The sequence below is a fragment of the Canis aureus genome, chromosome 12, assembly GCF_053574225.1.
Source record: "Canis aureus isolate CA01 chromosome 12, VMU_Caureus_v.1.0, whole genome shotgun sequence".
Classification (NCBI taxonomy): domain Eukaryota; kingdom Metazoa; phylum Chordata; class Mammalia; order Carnivora; family Canidae; genus Canis; species Canis aureus.
This window is the reverse complement of record NC_135622.1, coordinates 45,183,992-45,209,048: the sequence shown is the minus strand read 5'-3', so window position 1 is coordinate 45,209,048 and position 25,057 is coordinate 45,183,992. Positions and strand designations below refer to the sequence as shown.

The 25,057-nt window shown below is 36.2% G+C and overlaps 1 protein-coding gene across 18 annotated transcripts in view; it reads right to left on the bottom strand.

Moving 5' to 3' along the window:
- Positions 1-25,057, bottom strand: part of DTNB (dystrobrevin beta) — a 251,457-nt gene that overhangs the window by 195,282 nt on the left and 31,118 nt on the right. For all 18 annotated transcript variants that reach the window (XM_077843868.1, XM_077843882.1, XM_077843874.1 and 15 more), the window contains exons 3-4: positions 18,865-18,945; positions 14,029-14,242 (exon numbers count right to left, since the gene is read on the bottom strand). In XM_077843868.1, coding sequence (XP_077699994.1) covers positions 14,029-14,242; positions 18,865-18,945 — 295 coding nt within the window. The remainder of the gene's footprint in view (positions 1-14,028; positions 14,243-18,864; positions 18,946-25,057) is intronic.

Sequence of the window (25,057 nt, the reverse complement as noted above, 5' to 3'; positions counted from 1 at the left end):
TACTTACTGCACTGTATAAACAACATTAAATAGCTATAAAGAACATCAACTATTAAAAGGAATGGATTTCTAAGACTGATAGAGAACTTTTACAGTGACATGTCTTTTTGTCACCAACCATCTAAATGCCAACTACACTTTTAAGCATGCTCTCTCTCTCTCTTTTTTTAAGATTTTATTTATTTATTCATGAGAGACACACAGATAGAGGCAGAAACATAGACAGAGGGAAAAGCAGATTACCTATGGGGAGCCTGAAGCGGGACTCCATCCCCAGACCCAAGATCACGCCTTGAGCCAAAGGCAGATACTCAACTACTGAGCTACCTACCCAGGTGTCCCAAGCATGCCCTCTTTTATGACACAAATACATATCCCATTGCCAAAGCACGAAGAAGGGAAAAAAGAAAACCTCACCTATTTGTTTTCCCATTTTTCTTCAACACTAAGACATGGGCACAATGCCACAAGCTCTGCCAACAAGATGCACCCACTCTAGACCAAATAGAAAACTATTAGCTTTTAAAAACAGGGACTCCAAAGAGTCCACTGCAAGGATAGCCACACCAGGAGGAGTTATCTTCAGCTTCCTGAGGCAGCAGAGACAGAGATTCCTACATCATGTCCACAGCCCAGCGGCAGTGGTAGAGGGAACACAAGCAGCAATATCTGTGCCCCACAGAGGTGGAGGAGGTGTCTTCATGAGACCAGTTTTGTGACACAATTTTGAAATTCTTTTTCATGGCAGTGTGCTCATCAAGCCCACCTTCCCAATCTTCTCAGAGTCTGTGGGTCATGCATATTCTTTTAACAGATTAGCCAGAGGTGCTTTCTATTGCTTACAGCTAAGAACCCTGATGGATACAGCTTCCATCCTGAAGTGAAGTGGCCCAGAAAGATGAAGCAACAAGAGAGAACATTCCTGCAGTCCAGAGTGTGAGGCGGCATGCCTGACGATCAGCAGAGCAAGAACAAAGAGAAAGTGCTCACGAAAAGCAGATGAAGCCTGGATGCACAGCTACTAACATTTTTTAAGGTGAACGTGCTCAAATGTTTTTTGCAGACACTGATTTCATGATGTGAGACTGTCCAGGGGAAAGTAAAAATTAATCTTAGAAGAGGTTTCCATGGGCAGCCCCGGTGGCGCAGCGGTTTGGCGCCGCCTGCAGCCTGGGGTGTGATCCTGGAGACTCGGGATCGAGTCCCACGTCGGGCTCCCTGCATGGAGCCTGCTTCTCTCTCTCCCTCTGCCTGTGTCTCTGCCTCTCTCTCTGTGTTTATGAATAAATAAATGAAATATTAAAAAAAAAAGAAGAGGTTTCCATAAAAATCAGGATACTGATTACCTTTGGGAGAAGGGGAAGGGGTGACACAGACACACCACACAAGGGGCTCCTGGGTGCTCACTCTACTCTGTCCCTCGGCTGCCAGAGTATCCACATGGGGCATCTGCTTCACTGTGATTCATGACACTGTACTTCATTTTAGGTATATTTCTGTCAGCATTTTCTAATTCTCAATAAAAATTGTTTAGAAAATGAATCCTGGGAAAGTGAGGGTTACCATGACTGGATAAGGCTAAGGGTTTAAGGTGAAAAATGAAGGGAAACACACAGGTTAAAAGATATTTAAGATATATAAACAGCATGCATAAAATTTTTCTGAGGTGCCTGGGTGGCTCAGTCAGTTAAGCATCTGCCTTCAGTTCCGGTCATGATCCCAGGGTCCTGGGATCGAGTCCCACATCAGGTTCCCTGCTCAGTGGGGAGTCTGCTTCTCCTTCTCTCTCTGCCTCTCCCCACCGCTTGTGCTCTCTCTCTCAAATAAATCAATAAAATCTTTAAAAAAAAAAAAAAGTGAAGGGAAACCCACAGGTTAAAAGACATTTAAGACATATAAACTGCATGAATAAAAATTTTCATAATAAAATGCATAAAAAGGGGGATCCGTGGGTGGCTCAGCGGTTTAGCGCCTGCTGTTGGCCTGCTGTTGGCCCGGGGCGTGATCCTGGAGTCCGGGGATCGAGTCCACGATGGGCTCCCGGCATGGAGCCTGCTTCTAGCTCCTCCTGTGTCTCTGCCGCTCTCTCTCTTTCTCTATGTCTATCATAAATAAATAAATCTTTTTTAAAAATGCATAAAAAGAAAAAAATACTAAAAATACCAAGACCCAGGCCTATCCTTAAATGTCCATTAGTAGAAGACTGGCTCTTTATGCTTCATAAAAAGAATAAAAAATAATATGTGAAAGATAAAAAATTATATCCAAGATAGATTACTAAATTTAAAAAAGGAGGGGGGTCAAAGCATGGAACAAAATAATTGCTGTAATGCTATATAGCATTCTGTGAAAGGATGTTGAAAAAAATAACATTGGTTGTGTCCAGAGTAGAAAGAAGGCAATCAAAGGAAAGCATGGCAGTCTGGGCACTTTTCACTTTATAAGTATTAAATATGCTTATGCTAGAAAAGACAGTTCTCGAGTCAATAATATTAAGACACTAGAAAAAGAACAGCAAACCAAACCCAAAACAAGCAAAAGGAAAAAAATATATATGCTTAAGAACAGAAATCAATGAAATTAAAAACAGAAAAAATCGAGAAAAATTAATAAAACCAAAAGTTGGTTCTTTGAATAGATCAATAATATTGATAAATCTCTAGCCAAGCTAAGAAAAAGAGAGAGAAGACAGAAATTACCAATATCAAGAATGAAAGAAAAGTTATCAACCATGCATTCTACAAATATGACAGAAATAGGAAATATTATAAAGTCCATAAATTCAACAACTTAAATGAACTGGACAGACACAAATCACTCCTTGAAAAACACCAATCATTAGAGCTCATGAAACAAGAAAAAGGTAACTTCAAGAGGCCCATAGTTTAGTTTCTGTGTTCAAACACAGAAACTAAATCTAATTTTTAAGCCTCCAAAAAAGAAAATTCATGCAGAGAGATATCTTGGTGAATTCTAAACATTTATTTTTTTTAATTAATTTATTTATTTATTCATGAGAAACACAGAGAGAGAGAGAGAGGCAGAGACACAGGCAGAGGGAGAAGCAGGCTCCATGCAAGAAGCCCGATGTGGGACTCAATCCCGGGTCTCCAGGATCACATCCTGAGCTGCAGGCGGCACTAAACCGCTGTGCCACCAGGGCTGCCCCGGATTCTAAACATTTAAAGAAGAAATAATTGCATTTCTATATTAACTCTTTGAGGGAATAAAAAAAAGGAGAAACGCTTCCCAATTCTTTTATGAGACCTGCATAATTTTGATACCAAAAACAATAACCCATTACGACAAAAGATAACTCGGTATCCCTCATGAACGTGGACACCAAAATTCAGATACCTAAACACCACACTGTGCTTGGTATTTTTTAAAAAATTCTCGTGTTATTTTAATATGCATCCAGAGCTGAGAACTACCAACACAGAACTTTGAAAGCAATACTAAGACTTTAGCTTTTACTTTGTAAGTAATGATAAATCAAAGGACATAATAAAAGATTAAAGAGAATTAATCATATTGTGATTGTATAACTTTCTGGCTCCAAATCTCATGTTCTTCCTTCAAAGAGAAAAAGTGATAACTCTTCTTGCTGCAAAGAAGAAACTGATGCCACTTATGCAAACAGGAGAGTGTGGCAAAGCCCAACCTACTGGCAAGAGAGCCAGGTCAAACTCAATTCTGTTACTGAAGACTTAACCCACAGTACCCATTGATAAATGCCACATGGCAGGGCTTAGTGGGTACTATGATAATTTACTTGTAAAAATTACTCTAATAGCATTGAAACAACACTTTTTTCCTAATCTTCTAAATGCTTTAGGAACACTCTCCATCCCTTATTTAAACATTCTTTAAATCAGCTCTAATGCAAATATTAGTTCTAGATTCAGAACATCTTATATTCAAATACAAGACAACACTATCCTTCTCAATTGACTTAGATTAGCACTTGTAACCTTTTACACTCATTAGGATTTTTAATAACCTCAATGGCTGGTCTCAGATCAAGCAGTTCGCAGACTATTAACAGAAGAGTGCATCACCCCTTAACTAATTACTATCAGTAATGTGTGGTCCCTCAACTTGTCATCTCTTAGATCTACTTTCTAACCATTTTCCCATTCACAAGAGCTACAGAGCAATCTCCACACATAATCTCCCACCTACTGCACCATGGATCTTCTGTCTGCATGCTCTTTTGGGGTATGCAAATGTATGTGTGCTTGCAATGCATATTTAATTTGACAGTGAGGGGATATGCATGTATATGTTAATGTGTAACTCAATAGGATAAAGAGAATATATAGGCAAGGTTGAGGGTGTTTTAAGTAAGGGGAAAGGAGAAGTATCTGAAATTAAGAATCATTAGGACCTATAGACAAAGAAATTTGGGAATGATGTTTACTGAGCCCTTATGTTCAAGAATCTGTTTATAAGGGATCCCTGGGTGGCGCAGCGGTTTGGCGCCTGCCTTTGGCCCAGGGCGCAATCCTGGAGATCCGGGATCGAATCCCACGTCAGGCTCCCGGTGCATGGAGCCTGCTTCTCCCTCTGCCTGTGTCTCTGCCTCTCTCTCTCTCACTGTGTGCCTATCATGAATAAATAAAAAATTAAAAAAAAAAAAAGAATCTGTTTATAAGTGTATAACTATGCATCCTCAAAATGAGGCTGTAGGTTCAGGCCGGAATTATGAACTAACCTTCCCTACTTAAAAATGCTTACCATCATTTACAACTTTAGGTTCAGAGTTTCAACCCTCGAAAAGTTTACTCATCTTTCAAAAGGAAATACTGATATAAATAACAAATGGTATATTTAAAGATATTTTAAATACTTATTAAAGATACTTATATAAAATCTAATTCAGCATAAATAACCACCCAATAAATTAGTGAAGGGGTATTCTCAGAATTCTTCCTGAAATCATGTTAATTCTATTTTTCTCTTCAAATAGAATCTCAGCTCCTTCCTCTCAACTGTTTGCTTTGTAAACCAAACATCAGCATTTTTTCCTCTGCTCTAAATGCTTTTCTTGGCACTGAGGCTCCTCAGTCTACTTTAAGCCTAACCAAAATTTCCTATAGCCACCCCCAAACAAAGTAAAGGGAAAGTGTCACTATTACTGTGTTTTCTAGTGTTGCATTAGCGTTCCTGCAGTCTTCCTCTACAGAGGCAGCAGAGAAGAACTGCAGGCACTTAGTGCCCTAATAACCTGTGATTATGGCCTTTATCTAATTGATTCTTTCTTTTTGGAAAAACTCATTCTTGATCCTTCCCACCAGACATCTGAATTTAATCTGTATACACTAGTCAAGTTACATTTAAAACTGAAGAGTTAGCTGTCCCTGGCCATGGCATACATAGCCTCACCAACATCCATGTTTTCAGTCCTTTCAATAGAAAATCCAAGTTCATCCCAGAATCAGTATCCTTCAAACAGGATTCAGAGAAGATATTTAACCGGGTTTTATCATACAAAAAAAAAAAAAAATATGACTTTAAGAAGTTAAACACAACAGTGTATATTAACCCCTACATAAAGATACTAAAATGAAAGTACAAACAGGTAGTATTTGTTGAAGATGATGAGAGAGAGGAAACATGTTATTTTAACCCCACCCAAACGGTCTCTCCAGGGAGCACCCTCCCTCAAAAAGAAACATCATGCTTCTCTTTCTCAGACTTCCCTGCATGATTCACTTCTATAGACCTATCATTTTACAGTCTGACAATAAACCATGCACACGACTTCTAAAAAAGAATTCTTATTATCCAATACTGAGAAAACACCATGATTAGCTCTGTGCCAAGCTAAGCAGACAGTGAGTCACCCTGAATAAACATTGTTATGTTTTAACATGCAGCTACCTTCAGCAACCTCTGCAATCCTCACCTGTGCCCCCGGACAGGAGTTTGTTCATTTCAGTTTAGCAAAGTCTCAAATTCTATTTTTTAAAAAATATTTAAACTAACCTAATCTGGATGGTGTTTATAGCTGTGAACTATCTAATAAGAACTTGCTATTAAAATTAATATTTTTGAAAACAAGACTACAGGAAATATTTTTTACTTAAGAAAACAAGCTGTTTCTACATCTTTAGCAAGCAATTGTGGATGCTACCAACCATAAAATAGTACTTCTCACATAAAAATAGACTTCTACTTTAGAAGCACTATTACTAGTCCAATTATCACATGTATCTAAAAGTAATAACATTTCTTTGATTTTCAGAAACTCATATTTTCCAAATTAATCTTAATTTACAGAACTTCACAGTGAATGGATTATGCAATAATCAACTGCAAATCAAGAATCCACTTGGCAAATGTCAAATAGTTTAATCAAGCAAAATCAGAATATTATTCAATTTTATCACAATCAGAATGCCTGCTAATTTTCATTTCAACCTTACAAATATTTATTAAGAATTTAGCATTGTTTTTACTGAGGAATCAAAGAAATATAAGGTAGAGTCTCTGCTCTGAAGGGCTTTCAATCTTATTTGTACACTTATGAAGCAGCTCAGATCATTATATAATTTAAGGTCAAAATGATATAATTTTTATTAAAAGGAATGAAAATGGGGTGATTATAAAGCTACACAGTAGGTAAAAACTTGATGGGGTGGCGGTTGGAGTGTGTCTGTGTGCGTATGGTTAGAGGGAGGAATGAGTATGTCATGTTGGAAAAATTGAAAAGTGCCTCAAGTAGCTTACTTAGACCTTGACATGAGCAGGGAATTAAGGACTGATACTATTAGAACTGAGGAGTAGGCATCTCGTTCAAAAACCACAGGGAAGGGATCCTGGGGTGGCTCAGCGGTTAAGTGCCTGCCTTCAGCCCAGGGCATGATCCTGGAGTGCTGGGATCGAGTCCCACATCAGGCTCGCTGCATGGAGCCTGTTTCTCCCTCTGCCTGTGTCTCTGCCTCTCTTTCTCTCTGTGTCTCTCATGAATAAATAAATAAAATATTTAAAAAAAAAAAAAAAAAAAAAAAAACCACAGGGAATTCTGAAAGGTTCTCCAGTGAGAAGTTACATGATGAAATCAGGATCTTAATCAGATTAATTTGGAAGTACTGAATAGACTAGCAAAGTCTCTATAACTACCTCTCTCCTCACTTTCAGAATGAAAAAAAGCAAGAGAAAAGTAACACTCAGAAAAAGTATGCCCTTTCTTGCCTTTTATTTAAAAAAAAATTATATATATAAAGGAAACAGTAAGATAAGACCAAAATAATATGCAAAAAAATTTTTTTTCTGAAAGAGTTACTAATGGTGAAACCCTTGCAGGTCTGCAATCATCATGCTTGATGATTTCTTGAAAATTAGCATGAACTCATGACTTCTCTTGAAAGAAAAGCTACAAAATAAAGAGTAAGTGATGGGAAGAGTAATAAGTAAACTTCAAGTTCACTCATTTCTGCTCTCTAAATAATCCTGCCACCAAGTACTGAGACTGTGGCTCAGTGAACTGGCTTTGGTGACATCACATCTCGACACCCACATGACACCCACATGGCAGTGTAGGGGGATGTAGCATAAGCAGGTGGGCTGCCCTCCTCCTCTTCTACCAGGGCAGCCATTTTCAGTTTCTCTCCATTTTACATTCCCCTTAGATTTCACCTTTTTAAAACATCCAAAACCCCTATCTCATTTTCTACCAACCCCTGGAAATTTCCTAGAAGAGCTATGCTCACATCCTTTTAAGAGCTAAACGTGCTGCTACTGTGAGCATCAAACTCTTCCCACTCAGCCCTACTTCTCTCCTACTTGTATTTGGCTACATTTTTTCCTGCCATACTGAATCCATCTGAGAACACACAGAGATAATAGTAAATACTGTATATAAATACATGAAGTTTTTATGCCTCCCAGTATATACTTTTATTTAAAAATCATTAATGAAGAAGACTGTAAACTAATATTTCTTTAGCAATGTCCATTCCATAATATGCTAGCTGGGCATATTCAGAATTTAAGGAATACAATTGCTTTATTTAAAATAAAATTGTTTTTGGTTTGTTTTTTTATATTGTTTTGTTTTTAGCATTCAGTATTTAAGAGAAACCAATGGAAACTTTTAAATATATCCAAATTAAGTTGTTAAAGCAAGATTTAAAAATCGTTCTTAGCCAGGGCACCTGGGTGGCTCAGCGGCTGAACATCTGCCTTTGGTTCAGGTCATGATACCAGGGTCCTGGGATCAAGTCTCAATTCAGGCTCCCTGTAGGGAGTAAATATAGGGATCAAGTCCTGATTCAGGCTCCCTGTAGGCAGTCTGCTTCTCCCTCTACCTATGTCTCTGCCTGTCTCTCTGCATCTCTCATGAATAAATAAATAAAATCTTAAAAAAAAAAAAGTTCTTAGCCATATTGCCAAACTACACAGCAACTTTTTCTATATTTACTCATCATAAATTATATACATAAAACTCTTTACACTAAAGAAATCTTTAGATTGTTCAAAGTAGCAACAGTGTTTTATACTATTATACTGTTATTTAGATGATAAACAATAACCCCGAGCCTTCCGTTGATAAGTTCAACACTGATATATTTTGAATTTTAGCCAAACCTAGTTTCATTAGACATATGATTTTTTATAGGTTTATTTCATTTAAGGTGTAATTTCATTACATTCCAAGCAGTAGTACTTATTAGAGCAAAAACCTGGGCAAGAAAATGGTATTATAACACAACAGAATGTGTGCACTGGAATATTTACACATGAAATAATGACACTTGAGGTTTACTTCAAAAGAAGCCAAGGAAAAGGGGAGGGTAGAGGAGAATAGCCTGGGGACACAGATGAAATAAAATCAGTGATGTACTGTAATTACTGAAGCTGAGTGATAGATACCTTGAGTTTTATTACCATATTCTTTCTATGTTTGTATATATTTGAAATTTTTCATTAGAAAACATTTTAAGAGGGGTACTTTGGTAGTGCAGTTAAATTCTGACTCTTGACTTCAGCTCAGGTCATGATCTCAGGGTCATGAGATTAAGCCCCACATCAGGCTCTGTGCTGGGCATGGAGCCTATTAAGATTCTCTCTCTCTCCCTCTGCCCTAACCCACCTCCCCTCAAAAAAAAATAAAATTAAATTAAAATAACCCCCCCGTGATCATGGTATCTCCCCTGCCAGGTAAGCCAGTCGGAGAAGGACAAACATTATATGTTCTCATTCATTTGGGGAATATAAATAATAGTGAAAGGGAATATAAGGGAAGGGGGAAGAAACGTGTGGGAAATATCAGAAAGGGAGACAGAACGTAAAGACTGCTAACTCTGGGAAACGAACTAGGGGTGTTGGAAGGGGAGGAGGGTGGGGGGTGGGAGTGAATGGGTGACGGGCACTGGGGGTTATTCTGTATGTTAGTAAACTGAACACCAATAAAAAATAAAAAAAAAAAAAATAAAATAAAATAAAATAACCCCCCCAAAAGAAAACATTTTAAGAAAAAAATATCCTAAGAAAGTAAAAAGTCAGGGGTGCCTGGGTAGCTCAGTTGGTTAAGTGGAAGCCTTTGGCTCAGGTCATAATCCCAGAGTCCCAAGATCAAGCCCTGAATCAGGCTCCCTACTCAGTGAGGAATCTGCTTCTCCCTCTCCCCCTCACCCTGCTCATGCTGTCTCTCTTTCTCAAATAAATAAATAAAATATTTTTTAAAAAATGTAAAAAGTCAAGCTACAAATAAATAGAAGATATGTACAACATGTGTAAGCAAGAAAGGACCGTTACCTGGAATCTATGAAGAGCCCCTATATCAGCACAAAAGAAGAAAAAATATACTAGAATCATGGGCAAAAGACAAAGAGGCATTTCATAGAAGTAATATATTTGGCCAAGAAACACACAAAGACATGCTTGATAATCAAGAAAATGCAAATCAGGACAACAATGAGATGTCATTTAACAAAAACTGGAAAGTCTGACAACTCTAAGGCATACAGAAAGAACGTGGATCAAAAGGATCTCTTATGCATTGGTACAATTTGTTAAAATAATATGATACTATCCTCTAAAACTGAATTTCATGTACATCCCCCACCAAATCAGCAATTCCATTCCTCAGGATAGGACTAAAAGAGCAGTTTAACACACTTATATGCATGCACCAGGACATACATATAAGAACATTTCAGGCAGTGTTGTTTCTTAGAACAAGAACCCGGAGAAAATAAAATGTATAGTAACACAACAGAACTTTACACGACAGTGAAAATTACTGAACTATAGCTACATGAAACATGAATGAATCTTTAAAAGATATTACTACATGAAGAAAGTAAATCAGGTAATAGTACAGATAGCATGACTTTTTTTTTACAATTGGTAAAAATGTTTAAAATTAATACTGTGTTTATGCCTCTACATGTGGGAAAAAACTGTTCTTTAAGAAGAACAAGATAACATAAAATCAGAATCAGGTTCACCTTAGTTATGCGTAGGTCAATGGGATGGGACAAGAGAGATAAGTGTTAAGTTACTGCTAATGTTCAAGTTCCCAGGTTAGATACTGGGGCTCATGATGTTTATTATTTATAAGAATGGATGAGGCAAGAAAACACATACAGAAAGACCTGTTAGAAGCCATGGTAGCAGTTCAGGGAGCAGATGATGGTGGCAGGCTGGGTAGTAGCTGTGGGGCTGTAGTGACATACACAGATTTGAGAGATTCAAGAGATAGAAATGACAGATCTTGGTAACTGACATGGATGTGAAGCTGAGAGAGAAGGAAGGGTGTAAGTCATTCTTACAGGTTTCAGATTTAAGGAGCTGAATGCAGGGAAGGCCACGTAACAGGAAAGGGAGCCCCAAGTTTAGCCGCACTACAAAGAATTTCATGGTGGACACATGGTCATCTCCCTCATATAGAGTCCAATCACCCTCCACTGTGAGGCAACATGTAGTGAGGGTGAGAATTTAATCACCCTCTGCTCCAGAGACACAAATCCTGATCTGTTTGAGCTAAAAAGTATAACGTCTGCACAAGCATGGCCCAAATACACGTGTCTGGAGGGAGGCTCAGAAAGAAACCGGCTCTCTCCAGCTACCTAGACTTGAAAGAGGAAGCATGGAATAGCTGACAGCAGGCATTTTTTGAAGTAGCAAAAGGATGAAGCTGAGATAAGAGGAACACAAAACCACAACCACTACGAAGAGAAGAATTGAAGCCAGAGCTCTGATGCAAGCCAGATTGAGGGCTGGCCTGCCTCTGGGCTCCTCAGTGATGTGAGCCTATATTCCTGTTACTGCAAAAGCCCATGTGAGTAGGTTTTCTACTGCTTGCAACTAGAAACACCAACCTAATACTACAGATGTCAAAGATGGAAAGGCAGTTTGTAAATCACAAGCCCTAAACAATGAAATTGGCTCAACTGATAAAGAGTGAGGGAGATTTCCTGTCCCTCATGCTGGAAGTTTCAATATCCCTGCTCTTAAAAAAAAGAAGAAACAGTTGGTCACAGCATCCTCTGTTGTACCTTCAGACCAGACCACATGACTACCGATACTGTCATACTGAGGACCCGGTAAGGAAAAAAATAAGCCTATCCAAATGTTTTGACTATTCCTCACAGCTTCTACTAATGTCCTACACAAAGATGCTTACATTACTGTTCTCTGTGGTTTTAGTTGTCAAATATAAAATATTTTAAACCCTTGGCATTAAAAAGATTAATTCCTAATTAAATACACACTTAAAGAGAAGTCTAGATCCTATTTGTTCCTTAAATAGTTTTACAGTCTTATAATCCATTATAATGACCAGAAAACAACCTGGCCAAAAATTTGACTGTGAATTTGGAGGTGAGGTGACTTAAGGATAATTAAAGAAGTGTTGCATTCAAATTTTAACTCAGGAATCATGAAATATGAAACCTGAAAAGATTAAGTAAAGTCAGTAACTAGATATTCTGTATATCAAAAGGACTCTCCAGTCTAAGTAATAAAGAAGCCAATCAATAAAAAGACTAATATTTGAAATATTTCACAACAAAATGCTATGATTTTCACAAATAAAACCCCATAACCAGATCCTTTCATTTTTCCAGGACATGAAAGCCAATTTCAAATTACTGAAGAGGAAATCAAGATATTATCACAAATATATATATATATATACATATTTCATAAATATAAGATTTCTAGGTTAACAATGATGTGAGCATTGATTCTGATGCCCATGGCCAAAGTTTTCAACAGGATATTATGATATGAGAATTACCAAATTTACCACTGACCTACTACTGCCCTTCCTCTTCTAAACTCACTCATCTTTTTTTGTTTTTCCTAGTTCTCTGCAGTGTACTCATCTACTGATCTGTCTTCATATGATTTATGTTTGCTTATTCTTTTCCTTTGTCTCTATCTGGATGTGTCCAGCTGTCTGTAACTATGTACCAGAACACCTCTGCATCTTCTCCTCTGGTTGGTCTTCCCATTGTCTCTTGCTATCTCTTTACTCTTCCCTCTCCTTCGTTCCTTACCCATAGTATTTAACTTATTTGAGATGATTATGGAATCAAAGTTTATAATCTCTGCTTTATCATTTTTAAACAGTAACATGACTTTTATTTCTGATTTTGTAAAAATATTGTTTCTTGAATTAATCTGTGTTGCACAACCTTAATTGATTTACTCAGTGAATTAGTGTCATGATAAGGTGCTGCTTATTCACCACAAAATAACCATTTTTACTAAGGGTCTTCAAATCAAAAGAGTCATTCTTTGAACAGTATAAAATCAACCTTACGGATTCACTAATCTAAATTACTAAAAAAAAAAAAAAAAAAAAAAAAAAAAGGGATGCCTGGGTGGCTCAGCAGTTGAGTGTCTGCCTTTGGCTCAGGGCATGATCCCAGTTCAGGGATTTAGTCCCACATCAGGCTCCCTGTGAGGAGCCTGCTTCTCCCTCTGCCTGTGTCCCTGCCTCTCTCTGTGTTTCAAATAAATAAATAAATAAATAAATAAATAAATAAATAAATAAATCTTTAAAAAATAAAAAATAAATTACTAAAAAAAGGGCATTCAAATTCTGGGATTTAGGTCTAATATATACTCTTATTTTAAAAATTCAAATTTCCCAAAATAATGTTTTATTAAATGGATAGAATATCTAATTAGATAACATCTTATAAAATTGGATAACATAAAAAAAAAATTGGATAACATCTTATAAAATGTGAATTGAGTACCTACACTGTGATTTGACTTTGACAATTGCAGACTTTTATCATTAATTCAGTCTTCAATATTATAAAGTGTAATGAGTAACATTTTACAAATATATAAACTGAAAGTAGGTTTACAGAAAGGAAAAAAAAAAGCAGAAAGAATTAACCCATCCAAATTGGATGACCAACATTATAGCAGAAATAAAAAACCTAAACTCTTGGTTCCTGGAATATAAACATTAACTTCCGTGGTTCCATCATTTATTATTTCTTTTCATTTTTTATAATACTAACTTCACTCTCCATGAATACAAAAACATCAAATCATTTCTGTTTTAATTTGTAGTACATTTAAATAGTTTTCTTCTAGTGTTATGAAGTGTATAAACAATGTTCTATACTGAAAAAAATTAAAATAGTACCCTAGACATAATGAGAAGAAAGTAAGAGTAGAGAGTCAAGGGGCATTTATTATTACAGAGTAAAGAAAGGTTAGCTTTAAGGTCAAATAGAATACCTCATAGTCAAATTCATAACTTAGCTATACTTCTCTGAATAGAGAACAGCTATACTATAGTACTTATAATTTTACCAAACAATATGTCTCAGTGTTGTGATTTTCCATAATTTTATAAAATTTAATATGTGACATGCCCAAGGACAGTAAGTCACACTGGCATCTAACGAGTATTTAGAAGGAATTTACATAAAATAACTTCCCTTTTAACTGTGATTCTAAGTTGACAGCCCTCAGCAAGGCAATCTGGAAGAAGGATGACTAAGGGACAAACATTCTTAAAATGAAGTAAGCATGCAAGGTACTAGCCTGTCATATGCAGCAATCATAAAGTTGAGGAGGAGGCTGATAGACTGCTCCACACTGATTTGGTGAGTAGAAGGAAGGCGCTTATTCAGCTGGTAGTAGAGAGAGGAGATGACTGTTTCGAGGCGGGACACACTGATCTCAGTGCTATGGTCCAGTGTATTAAGGCCATTGTCTCGGAAGGCTTCAATCATGTTCCAGATATCAACAAGATGGACTAAAACACAAAGAAAATAAACAGTCAACAATTTAAAAGTTTTAATTCATCAGAAAAGTCTAAGAACTTTTCATTTATTTACATCTAACAGAATACTGAAGGGTGGCAAAATAAGATCCCCAAATACAAAATATGCCACTTTAGCATAAGGATTATTTTGAGCTAAAGACACCTGAAGAACAGCAGGTGCCAAGAAGGTCATGCTAAACTCCTTTTTCTTTCTGAAAGCAGGAAATAAACTCCCAAGTGAAAGATGCCCTCCCTATTCCAAAAGGAAAGAAACATTCTTATCCCTGAAGACAGTGAAATGAGGCCAAGAGAAATCTGTACGGGTTTGGTTAAAATAACCTCTATCTTCCTTGAGACTCCCCATATATTTTAGTTATTTTCCACAATCCCTACTCCTTCTTCCCTAATATATCAGCACTTAGGCCTCGTCCCTCCTTCGGGTCTTTACTTTGCTATGGGGGCTCCCAGGTACATGTAAAAATCTGTGTGCTCTTCTGCTAATCTACCTATGTCAATTTAACTGTCAGGCCTAACCAGAGACCTTAAGAGGGTAGAGGTAAAGTTTTGCCTCCCCTACAATATATATATTTCAAAATATATATATTGTGAAATTTAACAGAACATCAGAGACAAATTCACAAGCTTAGTGGGAAGTATTAAGTATTAATACATTTCTCTCAGTATGTGGTAGAGCAAACATACAAGCATAAATACAGATGTAGACAATCAAACTTTACAACTGGTAAAGTAGGTATAATGGGCACAACATGAAATCATGCCCCTAGTGTTTAGAGAATATACTCTATTTTCAAGACCACAAACATCATGTATGAAAATTGACCTTATCCTGAGTCATAAAGCTGATCTTGGCAAATTTCAAAGGATTCAAGTCATTTCAAACATGCTCTTTGATCAAAATGAAATTAAGTTACCAATTATCAAAAAGACCACATTCAGAAATGAAAAAACACAGTACTAGGCAATGTCCTTAATCTGATTAAAGATATTTACAGAAAACTGGGATCCCTGGGTGGCGCAGGGGTTTGGCGCCTGCCTTTGGCCCAGGGCGCGATCCTGGAGACCCGGGATCGAATCCCACATCGGGCTCCCAGTGCATGGAGCCTGCTTCTCCCTCTGCCTATGTCTCTACCTCTCTCTATCTCTCTGTGACTATCATAAATAAATAAAAATTTAAAAAAAAGATATTTACAGAAAACTACAGCAAACATATTACTTAATAGTAAATGTTGAAAGCCTTTCCTCTGATATTGTGAATGAGATAAGAAATGCCCACTATCGAATATAAATTGGTACTGTAACTATGGAAAACAAGAAGGAGGTTCCTCAAAAAATTAAAAATAAAAATACCACATGAATCAGTAATTCCATTACTGGGTATTTGCCCAAAGAAAATGACACTAATTTGAAAAGATACATGCACCTCTTTGTTTACTGCATCATTATTTACATTAGTCATTATACAGTAACAACCCAAGCATCCACTGATGGATGAATAAACAAAGAGGATGTGGTATACATATAGAATGGAAGATTATTCAGCCATATAAAAAGAATGAGATTTTACCATTTGCAACAACATGGATGGACATAGAGGGTATCACACTAAGTGAAATAAGTCACACAGAGAAAGACAAATAACATATGATTTCGCTTATATGTGGAATATAGAAAACAAAAGAACACATAAACAAAAAACCAGAAACAGGCCCCTAAATACAAAGAACTGGTCATTGCCAGAGGGAGGGGGTAAGGGGATGGACAGAATGGGTGAAGGGGAATGAGAGATACAAGCTTCTAGTTATGGAATGAATAAGTCATGAGAATAAAAAGAAAAGCATAGGGAATACAGTCAATGGTACTGTAATAGCATTGTATGGTGACAGATGGTAGCTACATTTGCAGTAGGCATAGCTAACACACAGAGTTGTAGAATCACTATGTTGTATATGTGAAACAAATGTAACATTGTGTATCAACTATACTTCAATTAAAAAAAAAAAAGAAATGGGGCATCTGTACGGCTCAGTTGGTTAAGCATTCAACTGTTGATTTTAGCTCAGGTCATGATCTCAGGATCCTGATGGGCTCCATGCTCAGCAGGGAGTCTACTTGAGTTTTTCTCTGCCTCCCTCTGCCCCTCCCCTTGCTCACACACCTGCGTTCTCTTTCTCTCTAAAATAAATAAATAAATCTTAAAAAAGAAATGCTCACTATTATCATTTCTATTGTACTTTGGGTCCTAACCAATATAAATAAGCAGTAATTATCCATGTGAATTTCAGAAATGAAGAAATATAGCTGTCATTATTCAGAAATGACAAAATTCTACACATAGAAAATCAGATTCACTAGATAAATTACTAAAACTGATATTTGAGTCTAGAATTATTGCTATATATAAAACATAAAAATTACTATATTTCTATTAGCAACAGAAAATGAAATTTTAAAATATTATTTATAATAGCATAAATTATCAAAGATTTAGGAACAAATCCAATGGAAGAACTGTAATGTCTCTATGAAAAAAATAAATCTATAAATATCAATTCTCCCCAACTTAACCTATAGATTCAGTGCAGTCCCAACAAAATGCCACAGGGCTGTATGTTAAAAGGATAAATTTTACTATATATAAATTATACCTTAAAAAAAGAAATAAAGATGGAAAAATCCTAGCAGAGTTCTTTGCTTCATTTTGTTTGTTCTTAGTAGAAATTGATAATCAGATTCTAAAATTTATATGAAAAAAATAAAATAAAATAAAGTTTATATGAAAATAAATGTAAAAGGCCAAAAATGTCCCAATCTTAAAAAGGAAAACAACAAAGTAGACAGACTTGCTCTATTTGATGTTAAGATTTACTACAAAAGGAGGTACCTGGGTGGCTCAATTAGTTAAGTGTCCAACTCTTGATATTGTATCAGCTCAGGCCATTATCTCTGGGTCAGAATCGAGCCCTGAGTTGGGCTGCCTGCTTAACATGGAGCTTAAGATTGTCTCTCTCCCTCTCCTCTGCCCTGACCCCCACCCCAAACTCTCACTCTCTCTCAAATAAATGAGTAAATCTTTTTTAAAAAGACTTTTTATAAAGCTATAATAGTGGTTATTGATAGGACAAACAGACCAATGGAACACAGAGTCCAAAAGCAGTTCTCATACATGGAAACTGCTATGAAAATTTTTACATATTTCTCCTAATGAGTATGAGGAAAGATTTTTGGGCAGTGAAGAAAAAAGGATGGCCTTTTCAATAAATAGTATAGGGACAACAGAACATACACGTGGACAAAACTAAAATTTTACTCCTAAACTGTACACCCACAAACAAAAAAATTCAACGCTGATTAAAAAGAATCAAATGTGACAAAATAAAACTTCTAGAACAATGCATCTTTTACTATACATTACTAATGCCAATAGCCTGGGTTCAGACTCTCAACACTCCACACACAGACTGCTGGTTCCCAAGAAACAGGAAGAATTATTAAAATTGTAGTTGTCAATTATTAAAATTGACAGTGGTTTTACCACAACCCACAGAAATATATTTAAATCAACACACACACACTCTTCTAGATACATAAAAAAAAAAGTTTCACAAAATACTTTTAACCTTATCACATAATTTGTGTTCTGATTTTTTTTTCCTTCTCTTTTTTTCTCTATTACATGTTTTAAATTCTGGCTACAGCTCATCAAAATGATTTCATGAACCATTAATGGGTTACAACCCATAATTTGAAAAACAATGCTTTAGGAAACCGGAGACTTCAGTCCAGCATGACATGGTAAACTCTCTAAAGAGAATTTCATGCAAGGATTTTTGAGTAACACTTAAAGTAGGGTTGAAGTATTTAGATGTTAAAGTGACTTACCCAACATCACATGCTTATAGTAAATGTCAAAACCAGGACTAAAACTAAGATTTTTCCAATTCAAAAGCCAATGTTCTTTCCATTACACAAAATAGTTTTTCATTAATACACATACACATGCACACACACACACACACACACACACACAAGAAAAATACAATAATTCTGTCATAAGTTAATCTTCATGGAAATTAAGAGAGGGAGATTTTATATGCCTGTGTGCATGTGTATGCATATACATACATACACATATATTTCATTTACTTATAAGTAGCAATTCTCATAATGATTACTTATTAAAAAAAAGGCTGATTTGTGTTGTATTCACTTTAATCAAGAAAATTAACTTACTACGCTTCCATTAAAATACTGTTTTTCTTTTCTTCCAGAAGCTGATTATCATACTCATTTTGTATTTTTTTTTTTGTATATTTTTTAAACATAGAAAGGTGAGAAGGAGAAATCAATTCTCTCATTTAAAGAACATTAATACTGTGCCACCCTCAAAACCAGTTACATTATTGTATTTGGGCAAACATTTTGAAGGACACACAGAGTAAAATGAGTTCTTTCCGTGACTAATTTTTACATTTTAATAAACACTTAGGACAAAAAAAATTTAATTAACATTACAATATGACTAAAAGATACTAAAACCTTTTAGTTTTGAGAGCACTATGCAGCTATCACAGAAATTAGCTGAAATGACTTACGGTTGCATCGTTTTTGTACAAATCGTAATTTGCAAGCTGTTCTATAAGTTGATAGCCGTATGACATCAAAATTCTGAGCACCTGAAAAAAGTACAAACAAGATGTTCAGCTGGATTTACCACGGAAATTCTAAATGCTGGGAAGTGACTCTTTTCCACAGCATGTACACAGGCTATATCTAACATGTCAACTAGGTCTTCTTCTGAGAAAACAAAAGGGATAAGGAAAGGTTAGTAGTGCCCACTCTGTGCTCAGGACCATGCTAGCAGTTTTGCCTACATTATCCTGTCTGCCAGCCTAACAAAAATTCTAAGGGAGAACATTCATAACTTCAGCGAATCTTCCCTTTTCTACTACTTCTGTGGGAAATACGAGGAAAACTAATGTGAGCAGCTGGGAAAGGAAAGTCCTATCCCCATCAACTAAACAGAAAGAGTACTAATCTGATGGATCAGACTACAGGACAGTTATCAGGCCTTGTCTGCTCATGGAGAAGGTATAGGAAAAACTCAGTGCCCGTGGTATGTAACTCACTCTCTTCAGATGCTTCCTCCGGTAAAGCCAGATCTAGGTACTGCATAATGAAACAGGGCAAATATCACAAATGTCCAAAGTGAACCAGTTGAAGAAAACGGGAAACTCTGCAAGCTCCAGCCCAGTTTGCCAGACATCTCCACTTTAAGGTTTTAGGTGCTAGTCAAGATCCAAGTATCACTCTGTTTTCCTTTGTCATTTTTTTCCCTATGAAAATACATCCCTCTAAACCCAGTGGGAGGGATGCCTGGGTGGCTCAGTGTTTGAGCGTCTGCCTTCGGCTCAGGTCATGATCCCAGGGTCCTGGGTTTGAGTCCCACATCGGGCTCCCCATGGGGAGCCTGCTTCTCCCTCTGCCTATGTCTCTGCCTCTCTCTCTCTGTCTCTCATGAATAAATTAATAAAATATTTTTTTAAATTAAAAAAAATAATAATATAACCCAGTGGGAAAAGGCAGAAATAAGAATGGGATGGCACAGGATTCAGAAATTTTAGGGAACCCTGGCCATAATATCATTTTAAAAGTCTAATAGTAGTCCAAATCCCAAAACAAGGGGCACTAGGTGGCTCATGGTTGAGCATCTGCCTCTGGCTCAGGGCATGATCCCGGGGTCCTGGGATCAAGTCCTGTGTTGGACTCCTGGCAGGGAGCCTGCTTCTCCCTCTGCCTATGTCCTGCCTCTCTGTGTCTCTCATGAATAAATAAATAAAATCTTTTTAAAAATCCAAAATAATTTCTACAAGATGATATAATCAATAGCTGTAGAACTTTATTAAAATCTTAATGTACCAATATTCAACCACTCAGGTTCCCAAACTTCTCATACATTTACCTTCTTCTGAAGCAGTCATCTTTCCTGGTTTCTATAAGGAAAATCCTCATACTGCTCTAAAAATAGCCCTTACTTTTTAAAAATTTCCCTTATGTAAGTGTCATGTTGATTTCCTGATCAGAAAATATGGTAATTTGGCACATAAAAAAAAGAACAGAAAGCCCCAGTGAAGAAACTAAAATGATTATATTATCCCTTTGGGTATTGTGAACTAGAAAAGATTACTCTTCATTTTCACTCATTTTGAGAATATTTCGTTATAAGAAATACACTAATGTCAGACAGTATATTTCAAGCTCATCAAGATATGGCACAAAGAGTCCTAACCAAACACACAGGCAGAACTCTAGCCAAAGGTAGAGAGCCCAGGGAACTTCCTGGACAGAGAGGAGACTATCTAAAACCACTGAGTACCCAAGAAGTACAGGGAAAGGCTAAGAAAGGATTAACCCTTCTTTCTATATTATACTTCTCCTCATTCATGAGACTAGGATATCAACCTCTATAGTATAACAGAATCCCAAGGAAAGCAAAGAATCAAATGGAAGGGTTATATTATATCGGCTTGTATCATAGGCTTGTATCAGAGTCTTGGAGAGGAACTTGGAGACTTCATTCTAGAGAGTCCTATAATCAAGCTAGGTTTGGGAAACACATAACTATCCAACTCAGCTAAAAGGTCTGGCTCATGCAACTCTCAAATTTTACCTCACACCCAACTCCAATCAGTATGGGTTACATATAATTACCCAAACATGCCAAGCCCTCTCATCTGAGCCTTTGTAAGTGCTACTTACTGCTCCAGCCCTTTCTTCATCACATCACTGAACTGACTGAGCCTAGACATTGCTTCCTTCCAGATCCCTTCCTGGACCACCCTCCACCCAGTGCTTTCCCAATCATGGCTCCTCCCACCCTATCATTTCTTATTTCCATTTTCAGGAAAATAAGTGTTTCATGAAGGCAGAGATTATTTTATTACTGTGTTGTTGTTCATTATTATATGCCCAAAACTAGGACATCATAAAAATAGCACCTGAAATATTTACTGAACAAATAAGTAACTGAAAATTAGAAAGTTCTTTGTTGGTATAAAAGACTAATCTGCTTTCCCCAAAAAATATAGCAAATAAAGTAAAAATATTACATAAACTATATAATTTTGGAAAAGCTGATACAAGGAGATGATAAAAGTAATGGGGAAACCAACTCCTTTCCCTGTATAAACACATTGATGCATGCAACCTTCTTCAGATAGAGCACAGGATCCCAAACTGCATTCTAGGGGCTAGAGGATTTGGTGGAGATGCTCAGCACACCCAGAGAAGATGTAAAGAAATAAGTGTATTTAAAAATAAATAAATAAATAAAAGAAGTAAGTGTATTTTGTTAAAAAGGATCTAACTAATACATGAGGAGGAGAGAAGGAGAAAGAGAAGACAAACCTAGTAAACTTAAGGATAGTAACATTTCTGAGTTGTCTGAAACTCCTACAATCTTTTTTTTTTTTTTTTTTAAGATTTTATTTGAGAGAGACAGAGAGAGACAAAGATAGTGACCGAGATAGGACAAGCGGGGAGGAGAGGGAGCAGCAGGCTCCCCACTGAGCAGGGAGCCCTATGTGGGACTCTATCCCAAAACTGTGGGATCATGACCCGAGCTGAAAGCAGACTCAACTGACTAAACCACTCAGGCACCCTGGAACACTTACAGTCACTTTTAATAAGCAAAACTTTTCAAGAGTATAGGAGTCTGAATAAGTAACAGATATAAACACAAATGACTTCCTTATTTTTTTTCTTGGCAGTATGATTAGAAACCCTGGGGATCAGAGATGAAGCCAGAGGTCCCAACAGAGAGTAAGGTACAGACCACAGAATGGTGACTCTCTCAGTGGGTAAGCTAGAAAAAAAAAAAAAAATCCCACAAAGGGAAATGTTAGGGACACATGACTGGCTCCACCAGATTTAGATTAAAATTTTCAAAGCAAGCAAAAAAGTGATAATCAAAGAGGTTAGACAAAAGAAAACTGATCATACTAAAGAATAAAGTCTAATTTGTGGTGTTAAAAAAATAATTCTAAAAATAGCATATATCTCATAAAGGGATACTCTAAAACTTTCTAATATTCCTGTATTACTCCGAATAAAGTTATGAATATTGATAAGCTCTGGATTTCATTTTAATTGATGTTAGAATTTCTAGGGTAGCCACAAAAAAAATAGAAAAAGAATATACACAACCAAGAAGAGGGAAAAGTGGGATGAAAGGATGGAAAAAGAATACTCACAACCAAGAAGAGGGAAAAGTGGGATGGAAGGAAGGAAGCTCAATTCATCTAAGGAAGGCAAGAAATGAAGGAAAAAAAAAAAACAGAGAAAGGACACAGCTGATACACAAAACAAGATGGAAGAAAAAATGAAATCTATCAATATTCATTAAAAAAATTCATTAAAAAATTAAACAGGATAAATTCTTCAGTGAAAAAACAAAGATTGTCGGTCACAATGGTTGTTGTTAAATAATCTACCTTATGCTGTTTACAGGAGATACACATAAAACATAAGGACATGGGAGCACCTGGGTGGCTCAGTCAGTTGAGCATTCAACTCTTGATTTTGGCTCAGGTCATGATCTTAGGGTCCAGGGATCAAGCCTCATGTCAGGATCCAGGCTCAGTATGGAATCTGTTGAGGATTCCTTCTCTTCCTCTCCCTCTGCCCCTACATCCCCTCCTCTAAAATAAATAAATGAATCATTTAAAAAAACATAAAGACACAAGTTTTTAAAAGAAAGAAAAGATACTGTTTTAAGGCGTGCTAACCAAAGAAAACTGATACAGCTATATTAATAACAACAAAATAGACCTCACAGCAAAAAGCATTAGTAGAAAAAGAGGGTACCTATATAATGACAAAACAGTCAATTTCCTAGGTAGATGTAATACTTTAATGCATGTGCATCTATGGACAAAAGCTGCAAATCACAGACAAAACTAAGGGATAAAAAATTAAAATCCATGATCATAGCAGAGGTTTTTTAACAACTTTCACTAATTAAGTGGTCAAATCAGAAAGGACAAAAAAAGTCTGAATAAAACATGTAACAAGCTAAACCTAAATAACAAAATCATACGCATATTTTCAAGCACACATGGAATATTTACAGAAACATATAAAAAATATCACCAAAGATTCTAGAACATCCTTCATTCCTTGACCCATATCCCAATTAAACTAAATATTTTTTTAATTAAGTCACTGATTTGCAAATTTAAAAGAGTACTTCTAAATAATTCCTAAGAGAAGTTAGAAAACACAGATAAGTAATCATGAAAATGGCATATATTGGAACACATGGAAGGCAAAAATAGAAAATCACAGGAAAGAAGTTCTTAAGTGCTTACATAAGAGAGGAAAAAAGTCTGAAAATAAATGGCCCAAGTAACCCAACATAAGAAGTCAGGGGAAAAAACAAGAGAATTGCCTGAAGTGGAAAGAAGAAAGTAATAAACACAATGGCACAAAATAATGAGGCAGAAACAAAGATATATGGAGAGGACCAACAAAGCCAAAGTTCCTTGAAAAGACCAATGAAACTAACAAAACTTTGGAAAAGGAAAAATAAAATCAGAATCTCTGAGCAGGGAGGCCTGGCATCAAGCATTTTATAGATGGAACTATACTTTAGCACCAGAGTTAAGAACTACTATTCTCACTTACCACCTTTCATTTTTCTTAGTAATTTTATATCATGTCAGAATCGTAAACTAACAAATTATTTCCATGTAATTTACTCCACTCTTCTTTCAATAAATATCTATCGAGCTACTGAGGTCACCAAGATAAATAGATGTGATCCTTATTCTCATGGCACTTAGAGTCTAACCAGAGAAAATATTAAGCAAAGAAAGAATAGTAGGGAATTTAAAGGTATGGTCTAAAAACAGAAAGGCTTAAAAGTATTATAGAAAGGAGTAATAATAAGGGTCATCCAACATTGGAAAATACAACCTAACTAAATTATTAAATTATTAGGACTGCTTTCAAGCTATACGGCAAAGTTGAGTCACTCTGACAGAGAACTCATCATATGGTCTGCAAATCCTAAAATATTTACTTTCTGACCATTTAAGGAAAGATTGCTAGCCCAGTACTATATTTACAGAGTAAAGGAGAAATATATTCATCTCAAGAGAAGCAGAAAACATCTGATAAAATTCGATACTCATTCATGATTCTCGAATCATAAGTCTGCTTTTCCCTCTCCCTCTGTTCCTCCCCTGACCCCCACTTGTGCGCGCTCTCTCTCTCTGGCTCTCTCTCTCTCTCAAATAAATAAATAAAATCTTTAAAAATATGTACATACAGTCCCAAAGAATGTACAACATTAAGAATGAACCCTCATGTAAACTACGAATTTTGGGTGTTAACAATTTGTCAACACAGGCCTATCATTTGTAGTGAGTCTACCTTCCAGTGGGGAGTAAAGGAGGAAACTAAGCACATATCCTATGGGAACTTACCTTACCTGCCTCTCAGTTTTACTGTGAACTTAAAACTGCTCTAAAAAAGTGACATCTTAAAAAATAAATAAATAAATAAAAAATAAAAAAGTGACGTCTTTTAAAAAAAAAAAAAAAGATGGATATACCTACATAAGTAAGAATCTATTAAATACCCATTGAGACTAATGAAAGAGAGGAGAAAGATCAGTGGATTCAAAATTAACATAAAATCAACCCAAAACCTAGACAGTAGAATCATATGATAAGGCTGGCAAAAGATGATTTTTACATCTATAGAAGGCACTAATGGAGATTAGGC